The sequence below is a fragment of the Poecile atricapillus genome, chromosome 3 (genome assembly GCF_030490865.1).
Source record: "Poecile atricapillus isolate bPoeAtr1 chromosome 3, bPoeAtr1.hap1, whole genome shotgun sequence".
In the NCBI taxonomy this organism is placed as follows: domain Eukaryota; kingdom Metazoa; phylum Chordata; class Aves; order Passeriformes; family Paridae; genus Poecile; species Poecile atricapillus.
In genome coordinates, this window is record NC_081251.1 from 66,554,989 (window position 1) to 66,578,359 (window position 23,371).

Here is a 23,371-nt window from a genome sequence, read left to right on the forward strand (position 1 = left end):
TGGCCCAAATAATTTTCCATCAGAACCACAGAGGATTACAGAAAGCAAGGAAAAACCTCCAACTGTCTTAATTACTATTAAACTGCATTCATAGGAAAGACCTCCTGATCTCTGCACCATGGTGTGGTGCTTTTGAATGCTTTTGAATGAATTCTGTATTCCCCATTTTTTTTTGAGTGAGGAATACAGAATTCATGGGCAATTTTCATGGTTTTATTCTATTCAAAGCTCATTAATTAGAGTTTCTTTTTCAACAGCAGCTCCATGGCATTTCTTTTGATGAAATGTTTTTTAAAGGTTCTTGATCTTCACAGTCCTACAAAATTATTTTGCCTTAGTTGCACCCACCTACACTTTTTGTAAATGAATTTAATTCTAGCATTTTCTTCGAATGTTCCTAAGCTTTCCAGGTTCCTTTGCTCAAAACATTGTACTTTTCAGTTTTCAGGTTCTATCAACTGCGCTCTCTTCTGAGCCTGTCAGAATAAATTCTTCAGCTCAGGCATTGGCATTGGCTTCACTGTCATAAACATTTTTTTGAATTTGAAGCATGAAACACACCTTCAGATAACACAAATGTGCTTCTTCGTTGATAACAGAGGACCTATGATGATTTACACTATTATTTCATTAACTTTATTATCCCTAATAAAATACAAAAATAATTCAGTAGGATGAATTCATTCTGAATATTTGGTGGGTTTACTTATTAATAAGAATAAAATAAACAGATTCTAAAGTTATTCACTACTAAGAACACTTTAATTTCACTTTGATTTGCAGGTTTCTCATCTTTATTTCTTGAACACTGGATGAATATTCTTGCTGTTTCTGACAAATTGTTTATTATCCTGAACTTAGTATTATCTATTAGATTGTTCTCTCAAAGCAGCACTTCAGTAGTTATTTGATATTTTCCTTTCAAAATACCTAATGAACACACAGGTGTAGCAAATTTTTTCACTAATATTGGATGACTGAAATGTGACACAGCTTCTGTATTTCAAATGAGACTACAAATTTCTAGTAGTAATTATAATTATCAGTCAGACCTCCATATACATGATCAGTGTAATATTCTCACATCTCTGTTGAGCAAGGTAGGTTAGATCTGTGATACATGCTGAAGTTGTGAGACTTCAAATACACTGAAGCAATGCACTGTCCATTTCTCTCTTCACTCCCCCCAACCCAATTCACAGCTGTACAAAAGCACTTTTGTACATAAAAATTATTGTTAAGTCTCAAAGTGAATAAATCTACTTATTTTGGGATACTTGGCTATATCTGAGCTGTTGGATTTGGTGGTAATTCCCTACCCCTAGGGCCAGGTATGAGCCTAGCAGCAATCCACTTCTATGGCAGTACAAACATAAAGAGTGACCCCAGTCCTGGATCCAGCTTTCCCCATCTGGGTGACCAGAGCAGAGAGGTGAGGGGGGCTGCCAGCCTCTGATCCTGCCCAAGGGTCTGATCTCAGCCTGGAGCCCCTGTGGCTGGAAACCAGGATCTCACCACAGGGTACTCAGCCTCGGCACAGCTACTGCATCCACATTACAGGTTTTATAATATTAAAATTTCAATTTAAAAAAGAGAAAAATACCCCAATTATCAATAGGATCAATATACATTAGAAAGCCTTTGTGTAACTCAACAAAGCAATACTTCTGCATCAGAGTAACTTATGAAGGAAATTAATATGTTACATTTATTTAACATAAACCAGGCATAAACTGACTAGGCAGAGAGTTGGAAAGGCAGCTCCGGACTTCAGCTCACTCACAGCACCTCTAAATATCATCAAGTTCTGACCTGGTAAGCCAGTGTGACAGCATTATGTTTCCCTATATTTTGTGTAGCCGTTTTCATCATACATTTAAAGCAGTGCTCTAATTTACATAGAATATTTTGACCAATAAGTCCAAGGCACTTGTGTCCAAAAAAAAAAAAAAAAAGCAGGGGGGCAGGGGGGAGGAGGGGAACAACAAGGAAAAGTTAGTTAAGTAGTTTAAATTTCCAGAAACACAAGTGGGCGGTTAAACGTTGCTCTAATTATACATCACTAACAAAAGCATTGGAGCCATGCTGTGAGAACAGTTTTAAGTTCCTCTTACCACAAGATAGAGATTACAGTGTAAATAAGCTAAGGCTGAAATTGGTTTGTGATTCTTTTTTCATTTAGGTGATTATAGGAGGCAAAAATCCTGAGCATGCACAAGATGTGGTTGATGATGGCTCCTTCACTCATGAGAGAGTACAGAGAAGTTTTACTAACCCAGGTTTCAGAGATGAGTCCCTAGAACCAGTATTTAGAAGTTAGGCTTGTAGGAACACGCAGACCAGCATGGCTTGCTTTGCTAATGAGCATCAGGGCTGGCTGTGGCAGCTCAGAGAGGAGCAGCTGCTCAGTGCAGGGACATATCACTACCCTGGATTAAAATCTGCTCACTCCCTTAATCAAATTTCATGCCCCAGCGGCTTTACTGAAATGGAGACAATAATGGAAGACACCTTGGGGACACCAACAAAGCACCTGCAGTGTGCTGCAGTGCAGGTATTAGTCTTAAATTTTAGGCTTGTTAGCTTCTGCCCTGGGAACAGTGAGGCAGCAATGGGACAGAGATTTAGTCAGGCTCTTACATGACTTACATATCAGGCTCCACTTACATGACTGCAGAGGTGGAGAAAGTTTGTAGTTTACTCACTGCCTTTCTGGCAGAGCAGAAATTCCTCCACTGGCTCCCCTACGACGGCATCCATCAGCAAGTGCTGTGGGGGGGATGAGAAAGGTTTTTATCCAATGCACAGCTTTTGAACAAGGTCTTTCTTCTTGCTCTGCGTCCCACTCCTCCAAAAGCTGGTCACCTCTCTGTCAGTGCCCAGGGACAGCTGTGCATGTGCTGCACTCCAGAGCCAGCTGTCAGCAGCAATAACGGGGCTCTCTGAAGGGAGAAGCAGCATTTGATGACTGGGCTGTACCTGACACTGACCTCCTCTGGTTGCTAGTAAGACAGTTCAGGGTTTGTTTCAGACTTAAGTTTTCCTTACAGAGTTGGTAGGCTTCTCAGTTTGCATTTTATATTAACTCCTAAAATTTCATTGTGATAGAAGGGACTGCCAGGTTTTCCCAGTGCTTCCTACTGGCTGTGGCATTTCAGTTACTACAGTGACTACAAGGAGGTAGGTTGGGCCAAAACATTGGGCTGGCAATGAAAGACAGGTAATATTTATTATTTCTTCTATGATCTCTTCCTCTGGATAATTGCCATTGCTGATTTAAAAAAATCCCCAAAAACAGACTTATATATTAAATCTGTGCTCTCTCTTGTCTAACACCACCAAGCTGGCTCAAATAACTATCATTCATCTCAGCAAGCTTATGGTTCTTCCTCAGGTCATGGCCACTTGGAGAAGATTGCAGACCACCACTTCTGAAAGGACAAAACAGGGGATGAACTCTTAACAGGTCAAGGAATGTTCCTTCCTGTTTAACAGAAAGGGCTCTTTCTCAAGCATTTTGCCTGACAGCATCTAAAGCTATTTTCCAGCCTGTGGGTTCTTGGAGTTAACCTCATCAGAACATATACCACTCTGCTTAACTATTTAATGTGCTATCAATTAGGGATTATTATACATTAAATGTTCAAGAGGAAAAAAAATAATGAAAAAAAACAAAACAAAAAGACAAGTTTCAGGCACTCAACTCAGGATTCAAAGGTGATTTAATTCTCTGTGCCTTGGATCTCTAACTTATCTTAGACTAATGGGTCAATAATTTTTCACCTCAGGAGCACTCAGCCTCTGAGACGTAAGAAACCTTTTCTATCCAACATCTAAAGTAAGGCATCTTCAGAATCGTTCTTGACCTGAAACTGGACTTGGGTCTGGGGAGCTCCTGGTCACAAGGAGGGGCCAGATTTTGGGCATCTAGAGATGTTTAGCAATTAACAGTGAGCTGTCTAACAAGTTATAGGCATGTGCTACTATTGGGCAGGCATTCTGAACAATTTTGAACTGAGTATTTTGAACCATAGTCTCAGACTTGGGGCATCGGTTCTTTTAAAGAATGTAAAGAAAGCAAGTAACTATTAGGATCTGAAGTTGTTTTCCATCCTATTTATTGTCTATAATAAAGAAAGAAAGCTGAAAGTGGCCCAGAGTCATGCAGAGTTTGTTAAAAAGATCTGTGCATGTATTAAAAGCAAAATTTTTAATTATCAAAAATAGCAATAGCTCTGCCCATGAAACTAATAAAAACTCACACAAAAATATATTTACTTCTATTTCCCCAAAAATAAAAAACACATAGATAAAGCTGAAAGGTGAAAATTGAGAAAAAGCATCTAAATTCAGAGTATGTTCTTGCCTATAAGCAAAAGCAAACTCACCCAATGTGCTGAAAGGATATTCAGGAATCTGTCTGAACATGTAGACTAGATGGGAGGATTTGAAGAAATAGTACTTGGAGTGTTGCACTGGGTATAAGCAAGTACAAACCTTAAGATCCCTTGAGACTCCAAGAAGTTCACTTCTATGCAGAAAGTGTGAAGTCTAAATCCCATGACAAATTGACAGGAGAAAGGACAGAGATAGGAAAGATGAAAAAATACATGATGGACATGAAATGGGTAATCATCCTATCAATAAAATGAAGAAACCACTTGGTGCCATCTCGTCACTGCACAATTGAATATCAGGTTTCCTATACCCCAGCTGTGTGTGCTCTCTTGAGGTACCTTCTCTTGCCTTTGTGTGGAAAACCATCCCTTCTTCCATTATCCCAGGCAGATTATTTTGATCTTGACCTTCTCCAGTGGATGTTTCCTTCAAAAGAGGCAATCCCTTAGCAAATGGTGACCATGCAGTCAGGATTGTCATCATTGCTTTGCACAAGTGAGACAACTCTTTCTCTCACTGAGACTCAGTTCAGGTCTGAACTTTTGCAGACCCATCTTTGCTTTTTTTTTTTTTTTGTCTAAATGTCAATTAATGATATTCAAGATGGCTGCTTTTTGTTCCAGCATAACAGGTCTTTTTCGTGCATGTTAACAATGAATTCTGCCTGAATATGTCAAACTCAGTGTGATCTCCTGCCAGCCATCCAGCAAGACAGAGCTCAGATGTTTCTATGACAGGCTTGGGACTCCATCTCAAAGTGGAGTCATCTACCTCATTAACAGGCTAGCAGTGCTTGGACATAGCAAGAAGAGCAAGTAGAAAGAGCTGGAACAATAATCTGAGGCAAATAATCCATGGATCTTGTGAAATGGATCCCAGAGAGCCACTGCAGCCCTAAAGCTCTTTGTCATGAGGCCATTGGAGCCATGAGCAGTAAGGTCTGGCAAGCAGAGGCAAGGTGTGTCAGCAGCACCAGCTCTTCCCAAGGAGCAAGTTGCTACCAGACAAATCCTCATGAAATTATTTGCTCACATTTGGACATTGCAATCCCAGCACAGTTTAGGCATGGCCATTGACTTGAGACTCTGGAGTGTTACAGAAGAAAGAAGTAAGAGCAGAATTTGAGAGTGAGGGAGAGGGAAATGAACTAAATAGGAGCAAGACTTGAAGACAGAGGTAGTGATTTCCTTAAAATAGCTGTGCTTGCCTTTGATGTAAAATAAAAAATCTTGGAAATAAAATGAGATAGAGAAAAAACAGATGGTGTGAGGAGGGATTCAAAAGTAAGGCGATGCACCAAAACTAGATATGAAGTAACAAATGATACAGAAGTGGACTTAGCATAAAAGGAAACAGATAATTATCATAATTTTTTAGAAAAGCCCTTTGCAGTATTTGTAAGCTACAGCATCAGCAAAATACAAGAGCACTTGACTTATTTTCCTCTCTACAAGAAGAGACTTGTTTTGAAGTTAAAGTAGACCAAATGTGTTTCTGTGTGAAGAGTTTGCTGTTCTTGGCATGTTAAACATTACTTTAAAAATCTTTCACACCCAAGAGATACACTCATTTGCTTATCTTTATAGCACTTCAAAAAAAAAAACCATAAAAAAAATTGTACCATAGCTCATTTGATCAAAAAGGGAATGCTTCTAAACCTTCATTCTTATATTTTCATTGATCACTATAATATAGAGGTTTCCTTCTTCAGCTGGGAACGTGGCTGTCTTATTTCTTAGGTTAAAGCTCTAAATCAAAACAGCTCCAGGTCTTACCAACTACATGCTTTGGGGAGTTATGAATTTTTTAGATTGGCCCTTTCATGTGCCCCAGTTCCCACAGAGGTGGTGAGTCACAGGTCCAGCATTTGGAGTCTGGAGTTGGAGATGAGCTTCCCAGCTTGGATCCACCTAAAATCCATTTTTTTTTTCAAGGAGTACTTAGTGCTTGACAGAAAAATGACACATTGTCATGTATATTTCTTTTCTGTTTTGACAGATTTACAACACTATATGTGTTGCACCAGTCTCTTCCAGCTATGACAAAATCAGACAATATGGGTTTTTTTTATAAAATTCAAGTGGCAATTATTTACTCCTTAAAAAAGAGAACCACGAGAGTCTGAGCAAGGAAAGCAAAATGCTTAGAGCAATACTGCAGTACTTCAGGCGAAGCGATCTCCTCTGGTGTGTGCAGTAGCAGGAGGTGAGGCTGCGGTGCCAGCCCCCCACTCACTTTGTCTCCCATCTGCACGGCAGTCTCAGGGTCTGAAATGTAACCCTTTGTTTGCATCTGGTCCCTGAGGGATGAGATTCCTGAGATAAGGGTGCTTTGAATAAATCATTTCAATAAAAATAAATTCTCTCTGTCTCTGGTTTCCACCCAGACAATGTATTTTATGATTTATGAACCATCTCTACTGCTTGACCTTCAATTAAACAGTTCCTCAGTCCCCTAAAGCACTGCTCAGCTCCCCGTCCTACCAGCTGCTCACAAGCTGCCACTCAGCTTTGAGTGCTGCTCTCTTCAAGGGTACAGGGACACACAAAACCCTACAGTTCCTCAGAGTCAGGGCTGACTCTCAGATCCTCACCTGGCCAAAGTGCCCAGCGTTTTGATGGGACCCAGCCCGTATGAGGAGTCAGAGGGTTTGACTCACCATGGTCATGCTGCTGCTTGTTCCTCTTCCCACACAAAACAACTGTTTTCGGTCCCCAAATTTTAGCCTGATTTGTAAATAAGAATCACCCGGGAAGAAGTGCATTTACCTCCTACCTGACAGAGGCCCTGGGAGTCCTTCAGTTCTCTATTAGCTAATCTGTTTCTAAGGGGGAGAGGGAATAAAAGGGAAAGGAAGAGTTAGCAACAATTTATCTCTCTACCCAGTTTGCCAAAGGCTATGACTGTGGGTTGTTTTTCTTCCAACAGCTTGAAAATATTTCCTATAAGCTGCAAATCAGGTTTAATTAAAGCTTTTCCAGTGATTTTTTTTTCCTGTGTTTTTTCTTCCCCACTGCAAAATGATGAGCAAACCTAGATACCAAACGACAGCTCAAGTCCTCAAACCACAGATGGCTCTCCCAGAGCCCTTCCCGCTGGCTAGCCTTTCCAGGTTGGCTGTAGGATGGATAACCAACATCACTTTTGGATGAAAATCATAGTGTTGTTTTCTCATGTGGTGTTTCTGGGAGGACATGAAAAACTGGAGGGGGGAGGCTTACTCATGAGGCAAAGCAATCAGTATTTTTGTAGGCTTGTTTGTTATACTGCCTGTGTCTTCGTAATGTAAATGCAAATAAACCATCTTTATTTTATTCATAGTTCTAATGGAAAGTCTGTGTCATGGTCTGAACCAGGTGGAAGACAAGATCCAAAGGGGGAACATACATGGCACAGACTCTCAGTGCATGTGAAGAACCAGGAGACAGGGTGCAATCAGACAGCGGTGATCAAACCCCTCACTAAAGACTACCACGGCCAAAGTCTGACTTTTACCGACATCAACAGTAAGACTCTGAACAATGTGGTGGAGGAAGAAGATAGAGAGCCCGTTCACCTCAACCAGTCCAGCAGCCCTTCCATGGTGGTGCACAGGCGGGTGGCAACGACCCCCCCGCTGCAGGCCACGGCGGAGGAAACCCAGCTCTTCTTGCCTGAGCAGTCCCCCAAGACCCTGCCCCTGCAGCCACAGTCTCTCATGGACCAGCTGCAAGGAGTGGTCAACAAGTTTTCCACCGGCATCCCCGACTTCAACGCTGTCCTCCCCACTCCTGGCTCAGGGAATGGCGTGCGGCCCCCCTGCCCACCCCCGCCGCCCCTGCAGCCTTTCCAGGTGGCTGCCTTCAGCGAGGAGCCCCTGTCTCCCCCGGCTGAGGAAGCAGAGAGTGAGAAGGTGAAGCTCATTCAGGGATATGTGTATGAAAAGAACACAGAGGAAGAGGAGGAGGATGAGGAGCCAGCAACCAGCAAACTGACTCTAGAAGACTCTCCGGCGCTGACACCCCCATCCCCTTTCCGGGATTCGGTGGCTTCGGGCAGCTCCGTGCCCAGCTCCCCTGTGTCGGAGTCGGTGCTCTGCACACCCCCAGATGTGACCTATGCCTCTGTCATCCTGAGGGATTATAAGCAAAGCTCGTCCACCCTGTAGATGCTGCAAGAGACAAGATGGGAAGGACTTTGGCAGCTGCCCCCTGGGAGAACTTGCGGAGACGAGTCTCCCAGCGCTGTGGGAGAGAGAGAGAAGAGAACAAAGTGACAAATGACAGGGCAAAAAATTCATCCTGCACTTAAATAACTAAAATGAAACAAAAAGAAAATAAAAAAAATCCATTCTGAGGGCTCAAGATTCTCTATCTGTGAAAAATAAAAATATTGTACTTTGGGAAAATGTTAGGAAACCATAACAAAGCACAAACTAAAGGAACAACTTCTATAGCAAAAAAACAAACAAACAGATAAACATGCAGGAAAATAAATATAATCACACCTAGTCACACCCTCTCTTGGCAATGCTTGAAAAGGACTCTGGGAAGTGTGACCTGGAGAAGTCATTAGCACACCTCATAACTGCTGTCTGTCTGCTATGGGAGTAACACACCCAGGAGCTGGAAGGGCAGAGTGTGGTCCAGGGGAACAAAGATACTTGTATATGAGATATATATGCATAAATATTTTCTTCCTGGTTTCTACAGGTGGCATAACTGTGGAACTTTGTTTTGGGGAGAGGAGATGAGATAATGTGAAAGCACATGGCTCTTACTGACTCCTATCTGAACGATTTGTTCCTCATACTAGGCTGCTTTTTTGGGGGATTTGGGCTTCTTTTAATGTTGATTGTGAACAGGGCAAGAAATATGACTTGCTAAGACTCAAGAGGTTTCTGACAAAAGCCTTGCCATAGTATTTGTAATGTGATAAGGACTTGGAAAAACTGCCCTTTTGTATAAGGTTGCAAACCATGTGGCTAAACTGTTACACAACATTTCCTGTAGCAGAACAGTATTTATTGACTATCTTTTCATACAACAACGTATTTTGCCATGCCATTGCATCATTCCTTTGTGTTACTTTGGAATCAAATGCATTGAGAAAAAGCTGTTTACTTAGAGCAACAATTGTTAGTCTGGGAGAAAGGCAATTCCAGTCTGGGGGTTACAGAGCCCCCAGGCAAGAGAGTGAGCGTACGTTTGTGTATCTGTATGCGTGGGTACGGTATGTGTGAAGAGTAATGTCCAATAACTACCACTGGAAGATTGTCTTATATACTATGAATATTTTTATGTTTAAATCATGTTTTTATATCGCATTGTTACAAATATTCGATAGATCTTTGAAGGTTTGTATGCTGTGCTAACACATCCTTTTTTTCATATACAAGCTGAGACTGTCGTTACCCTTATAATAGGGTGCTTTGTTTGGCAGATATTTTATGAAGTAGACATATGATATTAATAATCAGTGCATTGAGAACTTGTTATTTTACATGTTTTGCAGCAAGTGTGGCTAACAAAAAAAAAAAAGATGTGTTTTAGAAATCTTGCAGGTGAGAGACAGGAAAAGTGATTCAACTATTTCACTGCTTCAGATAATTTAAAACAAAATCATGTCAGAATAGCAAATTTCATCAGTGCTTAATGTGTGCATAAATTCCCAGGTTTTGCTGTTGACAGTTTTTTTAAACCCTTTATGGTGTTCAGTTGCATGTTCCTTCCTAATGCTTTCACTTCTTGTATTTAATATACAATATAGCATCTTAAAGGTCACTTCCAGGCAGTTGTAGTTCTGTCATCTATCCTCCTCCTCCTCTATCTTTCATGTGTTTCCTAGAGATGGGCCTAATCCAAAGCTCCCTAATGACTGGCATGATAAAAGTCCAGGTCTAATCGCTGTGGCCTGAATTTAATTACAATGATGATAACCCTATTTATAAATGTGCTTATTATACATCACAGGTCAGGATTTTAGCTGCTATGGTCTTTGCTTCTGCTGCTGAATTCAACTGAGGATGAGAATCTGTCCTACAGTTCCACATTTTATTTCAAAAAATATTTTAAAGGAATGTCTTCCTGTTAATATAGTTGTAAACCCTGATTTTAAACATGCTTCTTTTGAATATTCTACCTGAGTTTTTCTGAATTAATCATAATTCTACTATTTTTCTTTCTTTTCACTTGAATTTTAAGAAGTCCTGCTTGTTATCAATTCTTCTCTGAAGATCTAAATCTCATTGTTTTTCCCTAATTATGCAGTATTGGTACTGGAAGGTTTGGCTCATACTGAAAACCAGTATTTCTCATCCTTTTTTCACAATGTTTGCTCCTTTCAATATTACTTGTGGCCAACTGCTATCATCATCCTGATGTCAAAAGCATGAAATGACTTTGCCCAAAGACACGTTTTTGTCACTATATTGACATCTCTATAATGAATTGGAGACACCCGAGGGTTTGTTGGTTGATTTTTTGTTCTGCTTTGGGCCTTTAGGGGGATATTTTTTGTTGCTGTTTCTTTTATTTAAAATGCTGATTACTCCTTAAAGCAGGGAGAAAAATGCCATATCTTCTTTGCTGATCACAGCCCTGGCAATGAATTCTGTCTTCTAATAATTGTAGTACAAGATCTGCTGTGCTGTTTCCAAAAACATGTTGTCAGTAACAGAGTTGATACTTAGAAGCCGGTCTTTGAAGATCTGAGAGAGATAAGAAAAATAAATATAACAGATTTGTATAGATGAGGAGATGGCAATGTGGCAAGGTACTATACTGTTTTCATATCTGTCTGTTTTGAACATATTAAGCACTGATTTTATTATTGCAATGTAATTATATCATGAGTAGGAGTTTTCTTGAAATTCAGTATATTAGCTTTTAGTTTGTAATTGTTAAAACTGGAAACATACACATACGTAAATATATCTACAGAGCAAGAACTCACCTTGTATATGCAGCTGTATGAGCTATGAAGCTTTCTGTAGAAGTTCTTTCTTTTGGTCTGTCAAATGCTTGATGAAAACTGCCTTTTTGTCAAAATGATCTTGAAAATGCTGTAAAATAAATATTTTCTATTTATTATTTAAAAATAGAATGCCAAAATTTTTAAATTTTTGTTTCTTGAATATAGTCATATATATTAATTCATTGTTCCAGGGTTTTCAGCATCATGAATAAGAGATGGTGGGATACTTAAACGGAGGTAGGTATTGATTAAATTGTGTCATGCAGTTGAGATGGTGGAGGGCTGGAGGATTTTTGCTTAGATAAAAAACACCCAGCTTTTTGGTTTCCTAATAAAATTCAGACACACTGTAACTATGCATTCAGGCAGAAAAGTAGAAGAGAATTCAATGGGAAATGACAGGAAATTTTGCTTCCCAAGGACATGGGAAAACACCAGCCCTTCCCTAAAAATTGTCTTTGAGATGTCTGGCTCTCCCATCAGGGAAGCTGCAACATGCTTTCTTGACAGCTGTAAATGATAGGCATTGATCCACCCCTGCGTTTTGTGTCCGACCTTTACTGCTTCTGTAAACAGCAAAGTACAGGGACTCCTCCTGACTCCTGCTCTGCAACTCACAAACACTGTGGCTTTTTGGTGACCCCTGAACTGCTCTGTGCCTCAGCAAGACACTTTTTTGGGGTGCTGCTGGGATTTTCAGAAACAAGCGGCACTACATGTAGAAAATCTAGATCTTTTTATCTTTACACTTGTGAATAGACTTGTGGCTCCTTTGTTTGGATCTGGCCTTACAAGAGCCCATGTCTGAGGAGTCAGTCCACCTACAACTGCTGCAATGCAGGAGTATAGACAGTGGCATTGCATTCAGTGGTAAGTGCCAAAAGATTGGTCTCTTTGTTCATAGAGGTTTTCCTTTTTTCTTATCCCCTTTTATTTTTGATTTCGAAATCTATTCTGTCTATGTCTTAGTAAAAGTTGTGCTGACCAAGTGTATTAAATTACAAAAACATTCTTAGAGAAACACAGTACTTATTCCCCTCCTGAGCACCCAGTGCAATGCTGCGCAAGCTGCTGAAAAAAATATCTAAAGCAAATTTTCACATAAATTAATGACTGGACCAGAATCACAGAGAAGCAAAGCAGTCTTGAGATTTAGTCTCCATCCTTCTGTCACGGACAGAGTGTTGGCAGCTCCACCAGCGCAGCCCATACCTCGCCACCTAAGCTCTGCTCAGTAACTTGGGTCTCCAGACTAGTGTCAGGTGCACTTTGCATGGAGTAAGTGGCTACCAAAATAAAAAAGGCAGTGGAAATTTGGCCCCTGGGCTTGTATTCATCACTCTTTAGACAAAAACACAGGAGCAGATTGCTAATATCTGTTCTGCACAAGGTCTGAGTGACTGTCAAAAAATGCCTCTTATATGGGAGTGGGAAAAGTGTGGGTTTTCAGATTACATTGTTGTGGTCGGGTTTTTTTCCCAAATAAATGAGTCACTAGACACTTGGCAACTCTGTCTGAAAACCATTGGGAAGGAGAAGCAGACACTGTAGCCTATTTTTATCTGTGTAAGATTCCCAACAGGGATATTAGCAAAAAAGAAGATAAGGAATGCCACTCAGCCAAGTGTGTGGTACTACCACAGGCCTCATGTCTGTTCCTGGACTCAAATTTTGGCAAACCCTGCAAGCTCCTAGGCAGAAATGGTAGAGGAAAGCAGGAGTGACTGGTTTCCATTTCCAGTGCTACAGGTAAATTGTATCCTACTAAAAAAAAAAGCAAGCTATTCTTTGCCTTTTCTAATTCAACTTCCAGTTCTCAGTAAATCACACAAAACAGCATTGCTCCCCTGAGAGAGCAGGTCACTCTTTGCTACCAAGTAAGAGCATTTGTTTTTTACTTGGTTTCACGGTGGGCGTAAGCAATGTATCTCTACAGAAGTAAAATATCGTTGTGAGTTGTGGGTTTCCATAAGCAAAAGGCCTCTAGGTAGGTGGAGAAGCAGCTGGCACAGATACCAGTGCAGACAGATAAGAGTTTAGGAGTGGTATGTATCTATGACATTTAATCCACCCACTTTATTTATTGCGCACGGTGCAATGTGTAGGTGGTATGAGATCCATTCCCCCACCTACTCCCCGGGATGGTGTGTGGGACTCCTACCTCCCCGTGCTGCTCTGAGGCTGAACCTGGAACAGATCTGCAAGACCTCCCTCCTGGAATGATGGTGTGCCTGGAGGACTGGCTCAGGGCAGGCGAGTCTCTGGTCCCTGTTTTCCTGACACAAGGTGTCTGCAATGCACCAAGAGTGTATTTGCTTTGCAAGCATCTATGCAATACACCTAGAGACAGAGCATTTCAGTGCTGTGGAATGCCTCAAAATAACTCCATAGCTTAAAAGGAGCTGTTCCCCCAGCTGCCCCCCAACAGCCCATGGTGAGGTGTCCCCCACTACAGCTAAACAGGCCTGTCAGTCCTACAGTCACGATCCAGGTTAGTGAGCCTGGATCACTTTCCGGATTGCCCAGCAGTACCCAGGATGCTGCCAAATATCAGTGGTGCACGTACAGCCCCGAGCAGGTGCTGGGTGGGAACTTCACCCTGCTGCTCCCTGAGCTGCTGGCACTCACAGATCCTGGAGGCTCTGAGGGCTTGTTGTGGCCTTCACTGTTCTCAATGACACAGGAAAGGAGAAAGAGCAAAAGAAAGACAACACCTTGCCTTTTTCTTTCCTGCAAAAAAGGCAGGCAGAACTGTGCTGTGGAGCCAACAGAGTATTCCTTACGGCTTTGGATAAAGTCCTGACAGCTCCTGTGATTTACATCTCAACAGACATAACCAGTTGGCCCCTCATTCTTTAGCTACTCTTGTTAGGTAGCACCAAAATTGGCAAACTGCAAAATTATTGAGGCAAAATGCTTAAATACCACCACTAGGAATTATGTCTCTCATAGAAGCTGAATCTGAGCAATGTTTTCAAAAATTTATGGCACAGGAGTTTTTCAATATGACTTGAAAATGCATTGACAAATCAATGTCTTTTTAGTTGGGGAAGAAAGCAAGAATGAGTGTGTTTTCTTGGGATGTGTTATATATGTTTTCTTCGAACACTTACACAAATTTAAATTACAATTTACAATTAAATAAATACAAATTAAACTGTGTTTTAATTTGGCAGGCACCTTGGTAATTATTCAGATTTTTTTGCTGGGTTTGTTTTTTGTGCTTTTTGTTTGGTTGGTTGGTTTTTGCTCTTTTTTTTTTTGTTTTCTGGGGTTTTTTAGTGGGGGGAGGAGTTGGATTGATTTTTTTTTCTACTTAAAAATAATGCCTAGAACACTTAGCAAGATTATTAACTATGCCAAGATTTTCATGTGCATCTGTGTGATGCTAATTTAGAAACTGAAGTTTGTAAGTGCTGAGATCCTCAACGTGTGTGAATCAGTGTTAAGTCCTGAATTATGTCATTTTCCTTGAGAAGCTGGCTGAGTACCTGTGCTGTTGACTTTTGAGTGTCCTAAAGATTCATCTCCCAACCCAGGCTTCATTTCACAGTTGTGAGGATGTTGTTCTTATATCTGTTTTTGAGGCTGCTGATGCTCATTGTTATCATTTGATGTGAGGCCTTTGCACCAGCCTTGGCACAATTGCAGGGGGAAGTTCCTGTCAGGCTGCAGCTCATCAACAGTGCCGAGAGATTTTCCTTGAGTTCCATTTCCCTTTTTGAGAGGTGGTTATGCTGCATGTCCTGCCCTCCAATGTGCTGTTTGGGTAATGTGGTTGTTGACTTTAAAAAAAAACAAAATGAGAAAGTTTTGCCCTCCTTCTGTCCTTGTCATCAGGATTTATCCAGAGGTGTGTATCCAGTGTTCCTCTGGGTCAGTCTGGCACAAGTCATGCTGTTGGGCATGAACTTGGTGTATCACAGCCTGGCCCTCAGCTCTGTTCTCAGTTCAGCTCTTGATTCTTTTAATGACTTCAGGATGTTCATCTACCTAAGGATATTTCATAGCTGCATAAGGGAACTGGGTTCCAATTTACAATGGACACAGGTGAAAACTGGGCATGGAAATCCTTCACATACGTTTAAAAACTCACCTGATCTTTCCTTCCAACTCAGGTCTGGACACAAGAGAGTGGTGTATAAATAAAAGAAGATTTTCACAGTCCTTTTATTCTCTTTCTCACTTTGATCTCAATGCCAGTTCACTCCTGCTCATTCTTACGCAGCCTCTTTTTATAGCATACATGGCATAGCTGTGGAAGTGGCACCATACAGTTCAATAATTTTGTCATGGATCCCTCATTTCCCCAATTTCCAATTACCTCATGGTCAATGTTGAAGGAAGATTTAGGATGTCTGTGAAAGTTAGTGGAATAAAAAGATCAATGAGGAGGCACAACAGTCACATCAGGTGGGGCAAGCTTAGATGCTGCTGCCATAAAAATCATCAAATAAGACTACAGTCCACAGTTAACACAGTTAACCCTCAGGAGGACAGAAATGCTGGCAGGTCTAAGGAGAACTAATTTTCCCAGCAAGATCCAGGTTTGAGTCTAAGCTCCAGAATACATCTTGTCAGATTGTAATATCACCATTTGCAAAACACTCAGAGCCTTTTCCTTCTTAGTGCCAGGTTGTTTGTTTGCTTAAGATAGATATTATCATCTTCAGTGGCTGCTGTACACAGACCTTTCCCCACCACTGACAAAACATTCCAAACCTTTTTCTCCTTAATGCTGGTTTTTAGCATAGGTGTCATCAGCTTCTATGTGAACACACCTTGCCCATGGCAGACTGGGCATGGGGCAGTGCTGAAGCAGGATCAGGACCCAGGCAACAAAAGCTTTCTTGCACAGTGTACTGCTTTTAGACATTTGTGTTGTTTGTGTTTTCCTTCTGTATTTAGAGCTCTCTGAGCCTCAGCACCTCTGTTCATAGGGGCATGAATAACACACAGCTGGCAAAAACACCACAGCAAGCAGCATTTATTTGCTCAGCTGCTAGGACTTTCCCTTACCTATGTGATCCATATTCCTGTCATAAACAACTTGTCACCTGTGACACAAAGGAGCAAGCCTGAATGAAGTAACAGGACAAACACTTTTCTGTGCAAAGGCCTCTTGGGGCTAAAGGCAGGTAGCCCCGGGAACACTGATTTACAGAGGCCAGGCATTTCCCACAGGAGAGTCCCCTCCATGCACAGGAGACAAGGCACCCACACTGTCACACTGGCTGAGGATGTCAAGGCAGATGGAGCCCTCTGAGGCTCTTTGAGACCACAGGGAATTTCACAGGTGCTGTTCAGCAAGGCAATCAAGGTCTATGTGTGACCAGTTTGGGACAAAGAGCTTTGAAGCTCCCCCTTGATATCCTCCTCCAAGGGATTCAGGTCATAGGGTCTGTGTGAGCATAGGACTTGCTGCTGTGTCTGGAACAGCCTGCAGCCCACCAAGCCTCAGCCTCCCTTCACCTGCAAACCTTCCTGAGCCCCAGCCCTGGCTCTTCACACTCGTTTCTCTCCTTCCACAGGGGAAGATGCCTGCAGGGAGTTGCAGGACTCTGGCTGGCTTTTTCACTTGCTCCAGAGGTCTTTGCCGACGCATTTTCCTCTGGCTCCTAAGCTGAGATGGGAACTGGTGTTTGTCCCCATGAGCACAGGAGCCAAGGGGTGGTCTGCTGTCCCTGTCCTGGCTGGGGAGGGAGAGCAGGGGTCACCATACCCAACCATGTGGATACTGCACACACAGAGCACAGTCATAGAAACAAAGGGAGAGAAGCTGCATGAAAGGCCTCTGTTGTGGGTTGTTTCCCTCTGATGTCTATGAAATCCTGGCTAAACCATGAAGATCCAGAGTTCTGACTGGGCTGGACAAGAGAAGTGGCACATGCTGTCCATTACATCTTTCAGACCAAGCTCAGACATCCCTGTCAGCTGGGGTATTCTCTCTGGGTTTGTACTCACTGCCACAGTGACAAAGACAACAGAAGGAAAACACACAAGAGAAGGAACTTCATTAGGCAACAACTGCATCTGTCCACAAGAAGAGCTAATTCTTAAAACAGCAACTGGACCTAACAGCTGAGATGTGACAAGTTATTCTTCCACTGCATTAAGCTCAGTCCAGCCAAAGGCTAGGAGTAATTCTTAGCAGAGTTCCTGTTGTAATAACACCATGACAAGAATTTCTCCATCTTCTGCTTTTCTGAGAAAATATGAACCCTTCAAAAATATTTTAAGTGGTAGTCTAACACCCAAGTTTCACAAGGATGGTTAATGTCAAATGACCAGGACAAAGGAATAAGGATCCAGCTACTAATAAAAACATTACAGGATATCGTGGTAAAAAGTATTTTTCTTCTTTAATCCATATTTGAAAGTATAACTGCATCTGTAGAATAATTCAAGGGAAACTTCTATAATTTCCTACCAGGAAAGGTTTACTCACAAGCAATGAAATATTTTTATTATTTAGTTTACCATAGTGTAAAAAAAATTAGCTTCCTGCAAACCATCGGGTGTATAAAGCAATTGTAACACATCAGCTGGTGGGTACATTATGACCTGCCTGATCTAAGGAAGAAAAGGGAGAGGATTCTCCAATGATGAGTATTTTTCCTAAGTCACTTGGTCATGTTTTCTTCTCTACAAAAGCAGCTACATATAAAGATTCAGTATGCAGGCCTTCCATGTTTCCTAACACATCATGTGTTCAGATAAAGCCTGATGCTAGTCATCCAGTCAGGCCAGTTTTGCTAACTTTTCCAAAACCTCTCTCTCTTGCAGGGAATTCATACCTGCCATGGGTGGTTAACATGCAGTTATCAAGGTTAAGACAAAGAGTCCTCAAGAGAAGGCTGGGCTTGGTTTACTTCCTTTATTTTAAGAGGAAAGTGCTGCATAAAACCGTAAGGAAATTACACTTTGCACCACACCTTTGCAAAAAGATTGAATTATATTTGAATTCGTCATTGACAATCACATCAAGCCATGATGAAAAGGTACTTACTAGTTTTAATCCAATAATTAAGAGACATGAGTCCACCTTTCGATTGTCAATAAACAGAACTTTAATTGGAAAGCAGGGACTAAACAAATTTACTTTCTCATGCCTACTGAAACACTGAAGTTAGTCAAGAGAGATTTAAGCCTCATGAACATCTGCATTTTCTGTCACAAGTACCTCTGAGATTTTTTATATTGATGGCATGGCATCTTACAGAATGTGCTTACACTTGAGCATCTTACCCCCAAGTCCTTTCTGCCTCTGATATTCATGTCATTATTCATCCCTGTACAAGACACTCCAACACTTCAAAGGCTTCTGGAAGGCTATGAGCACTCCTTTCCTAGAGCTTTACAGAGCATAAATAGTTATGGATTCAGTCTGTCTGTAATGCAGCTTGTTTGTGTGGGATGTAGCACTGTCCTCCCTGTTTGGCAGGTGAGGAGGCTGACACATCGTATACTAACAGCAACATTTGCAAATATTTTCCTAAAGCTAAGCACTAAGTTCTTCATTTGACATTTAAAGGAAAAAAAAATAGCCCGTTTCAGTTCTCATCTTCTGAAATTAACGGCAGCTACAGATATTAAGCACACATATATCAAATGTGAGCTGTTGATTTCATTTCTAGTGGTACTCTTCTGTAAAAATGTTTCAAGCTATTGCTCCACGGCAAGGATCCTGTAGCACAAATGAGGACTGGTGGCACTGAGCAAAAAAAGAGATTCTTCTCTTTCTACCCTATGACTATTTATCAATACTCATCTAGAACAAGAAAACCTACACTAATGTCCCTTGGTATGATCTAGCCCAGACCTAGCATTCTGGAACAGGGCATGCCAAAGTAAGACTGATTATTCATCTGTAGTTCAGATTTCTTTTTTGACATTCCCTAGGTCAAAGACTTCAATTATGTCACCACATAACCATCTGCCAATTACAGGAGCTCTCCCTCTCCTCCAGTGCCAGGAATGTGCTCAGATAGTGAGCAGCTTCCCAATGCTTTGCTGATTTCCACTGATGAGAAGATGAACGAGCTTTCTTTATTCAAATTCTTTCAAATTAATCAAACTAATTTTATGCTATAACTCACCTGTGAGCCATGGGGCTTTGTCACACAAAAATGTATGTAAAGCTGAGAGAGAGAAGGGTCACACCATTAACAGTGGGTTCTCATTTTGGCCAAGCTGCTTCAATTTACATAATATTATAATATTACATAGAGGTCATAAATAAGATCACAGCTTTGCTACTTTGTTACCACATATGGATGCCCAGAGCTGGAAATAAAGCCTAATGTTTTTACTTGATGAAAGACAGTTGTCTGATGTCTTTCAATTCCCCTCTTCATTTACTACAGGATTTCCACTTAGCACATAATTTTCATTTATTGCTTGAACCTGATTCATTCCTAAAACAAGTTCATCCTGTTACTGAATAGAAAAGTAGCCTGTAGGAAAATGGTGTTTGCTCCCATCTTAAAAAGCTGTCTGCACTTGTCTATACAAAAGGAGCGAAACAAGGTTATGCTCTTTAAGCTTGTTAGTATTGCTCATATGGGGAGAATGGACCCTCTTTTTCAAGCTGTGACACTGCCTGGGTTTTCACTCAGCAGCAGAGCAGCACCAGCCTCATGCCTGCTGCTCGTGGTTTTGGCTGTGTTGATGGCTCAGTCCTTGCAGTGGTGACAAGGGATCCTCAGCCTCACCACAGCTCAGCGTTACAGGATGGTGGGGTGCTTTTGCCAGGGAGTTTACAGCAAGTGTTAGGATCTCTGGCTTACCCTGGCAGAAGTGACCTTTGTGTCAGATGTGTCTGCTTCCCCACTGATTTCCTAGAACTTCTCTGCTGATTCAGGGAGAGGGTCCCAGTCCCCATGGCAAGTACCTCATACCCCTCTGGCAGACACAGCACAGGCCTAATCCCCACAGTAAATTCAGACTGAACTTCAGTGCTTGTTAAAGAAAACGTTGGATACTTTTTTTTTTTTTTATGTGACAAAAGGAAGTCTTCTATTTGAACATTTAAAAATTAAGATTGGTTGAACTGTTGGAAAATCACAGCCCAAATAATTTAACAGTGTTTCAAGCAGCTTCAAGTAAAATCTTACTGCAGGCCATGCTCTAAAGCTTTAAGGTGAAGTAGCATACCTCAGCAACACATGTTGAAGTAGACCATCAGCCAAACGCAGAAGTAAAAGAAAGCACCTTTGCTGCTGTAATGCCTGTTCAGTGGCATATTTTTTGCAGTCCCAAACTGTCAAGCAGTCTTTCTGGTTGAAAATCTAGATGCATCCATTATCCCCTGACATTTATTGTGACAGTGTGCTATTAAGATGAAAGAAAAGTTATTCATTTGGGAATCACTTGACAATATAAATGGTGCTATTTTGAGCTCTTGTTGCCGCTACAATTAATCAAGTGAGAGGCAATCAGTTTGGTGGTTTGGGTTTTTTTCTTTTTCTTTTTTTCCTTATTCTATAGTTCATTTAAGAAACCTGGCAACTTTCTTTCCTACGTAGTGCTACTTTTTCTATTCAATCCCATTGCAAAGCCAGTTTTTATCAATTTAGCAAGAAGGATTCTGCAGTAGCTTTTAATAGTGTCACATGCTCAGACTTAATGGGCAAGACACACAACGAAAGATGTAAAAAAATGCTGCAAAGACTGATACAGCTCCTTTTTTCCCCCCAGCTAGTTACATGAGCAGACACCTGACAGCATTCCCACCCGTTTCCCTTTGGTTTAGTAACTTGTATGTGCAGTGGGGCCCTGGTATTTCATCAGACACTTTTGGTGGAAGGGAGCAGGAGCTGCTGGGAAATGATGTAAGAAGCCACAGAGGAGCCATCAGGTCTCTGGAGTCTCTGTTTTGGTGAAATAAATGACAGATATAAGAGAACATCAAAAAGTTCTCTTTTTACATTTTACTTCATTTTACTCTTTTTACATTTTACTTCATAATCCACATTATTGGTGAGAATGCTACTTACCTAGTGCAGATGTAACATGATATAATAGTCTCTAATGGATCATTTGCAAATGACAAATAATTGGTATTGCCAACTTCTTCTTTTCTCACATCTAAAATAAAGGTTAGAGAATTTCTCTACGGCAAGGAAAAACCTTCCAATCTGTAATCTGAAAAGAAAGAAAAATCAAATAGTACTATGGTTCCAAAATGGAATAAAAGACATCCCATGTTCATTAAGGTAGATAAGTATCTCAGTGAAGAAGAACAGTGAGGAAAAAAAAAAGGAGAAAATGCTGTAAACTCTGGTTACTTAGGCAATTTCCTTATAGCTTTAGCAACATATAAGAAGTAAGAGACAAAAAGCTTGGGATTTTTAAAATTTTAATTAAACATTTTATCAGCTTAAAAGATATCCATCTCTTTCCCCCTTCATACACTTGAACTTAAAAGAAATGTATATATCAGCCAATAGGAAAGTAATAAATAAATAGATAAATGAATGAATAAAATGGCATTTTATGTAATTTTCAAGTACACGGCCAAGTGGTACTGGGGTAATCAGGAAGAAACATTACATGTGGTTTTATCTTTTTGCTTGGATGCTGCTTCCCCTTTCTCTTATTTTGTGATTCCCTCTGAATTGCAAATTTTATCCTATAAATAGGGAACCAGGCCCATTTTTGGATTCTGTGGATGAAGGGCTCATTATTCCTAAATAAATAGGTAAGGTTTCTGTTATTGGAAGGTAGAAAACCACAGTCTTTTGTATGAATCCATTCAGACTGGTGTATCTCACCTACAGAGTCAGTGGGATATACAGGTAAATTGCTCATAGTCTGTGGAATTTGTAAAAAGGTCATTGATCAGACACTGTGGTCTCATAACATCACAAAGAAGGCAGTTTTTTATTATTCCACAGTGACGCACTGACACTCCAGACATCACAGGCAGTCCTTGTGCACATTCTCTCCATAGGATATGCAGAGAATGTACATGTAGTTGAATGCCAGACCTTTTTTGCATCTGGGGTTATTCACAAAGCATGATTGGTGATACATAATGCAAGGCTGACAAGGCTGCCAGTACCCTCCTAAAAAAAAAAAACAAAAAAAAAAACAAAAAAAAAACCACCCAAAACCTGAGGTGAAAAAAAATAACATTTTCACGGTTCAAAAAAGAAAAACTTCAAAAAGATTTCAGAAAGTATTATCTTGGCTGTGCTCCCAAGCACTTGAGAGCTGACTGCCAAAGTATTAAGTCTCCAGTAAGATAAAAATATCAGTTCATACACACACACACACACACACCCCCCACACACATACACACACACACACACATTCAATATTGCATCTAAAGACCTATTCAAATAATATTAAATGATTCAAACTGGCACAAGCATGAAGCCTGCAGAGAATATGGCAATCCCTTCAGTAACTGTTGCCTTGTCCACAGAAACTTTGTCAGAGTGAAATTCTATAAAAATCCAAGCTCCAAGCACATCTCCTGCCTTGCTGCCACAGCACAGGAGGCATCTCTTCCAACAAGACTCACAGCTTCTTTCCAAATTTAGGGCACAATGTACCCTGCAACACATTACCTCCCACACTAATAGTGAGACTGCAAACACAGGTGATCATGTTTTTCAGCTGTTGGTTTTTAATAATTCTGGAAACTTGCTTTGAGTTCATTTATTAATTAATATTTATTTGCTAAGTTTGTCCTGAAGGCAACTGTTGCTTTTACCACTGCCCTGTTTCCAGTACCATTTCACTATGACACCACTGAAAAATCCTCTTTTCCAAAAAGGGAATGAATACCATAAACTTCTGGCAAAGGTATACCGTCAGAAGGCACAGTCCTAAAGTTCTAAAGACACCATCAAGCACATGGTTCTGATGGTTCTTCTCTTGGTAAACAAGAAGCTAAATAGCAAGTGTGACTGTAAATGTGAGAGCTAATAAAAATCAGTCTTTAGCCGCAACATTCACTGAGCCCAGAAGCTTTGCAAGTGGCCACGTGGCCATGACCATAAACTTCACC

At 40.9% G+C, this 23,371-nt stretch overlaps 1 protein-coding gene across 1 annotated transcript in view; it reads left to right on the forward strand.

Annotated features, from left to right (window-relative positions):
• Nucleotides 1-8,545, forward strand: part of GRM1 (glutamate metabotropic receptor 1) — a 182,132-nt gene extending 173,587 nt beyond the window's left edge. The window contains exon 8 of the mRNA XM_058835267.1: nucleotides 7,720-8,545. Within this exon, the coding sequence (XP_058691250.1) occupies nucleotides 7,720-8,545 (826 nt within the window). The remainder of the gene's footprint in view (nucleotides 1-7,719) is intronic.
• The last annotated feature ends 14,826 nt before the right edge of the window (nucleotides 8,546-23,371 follow it).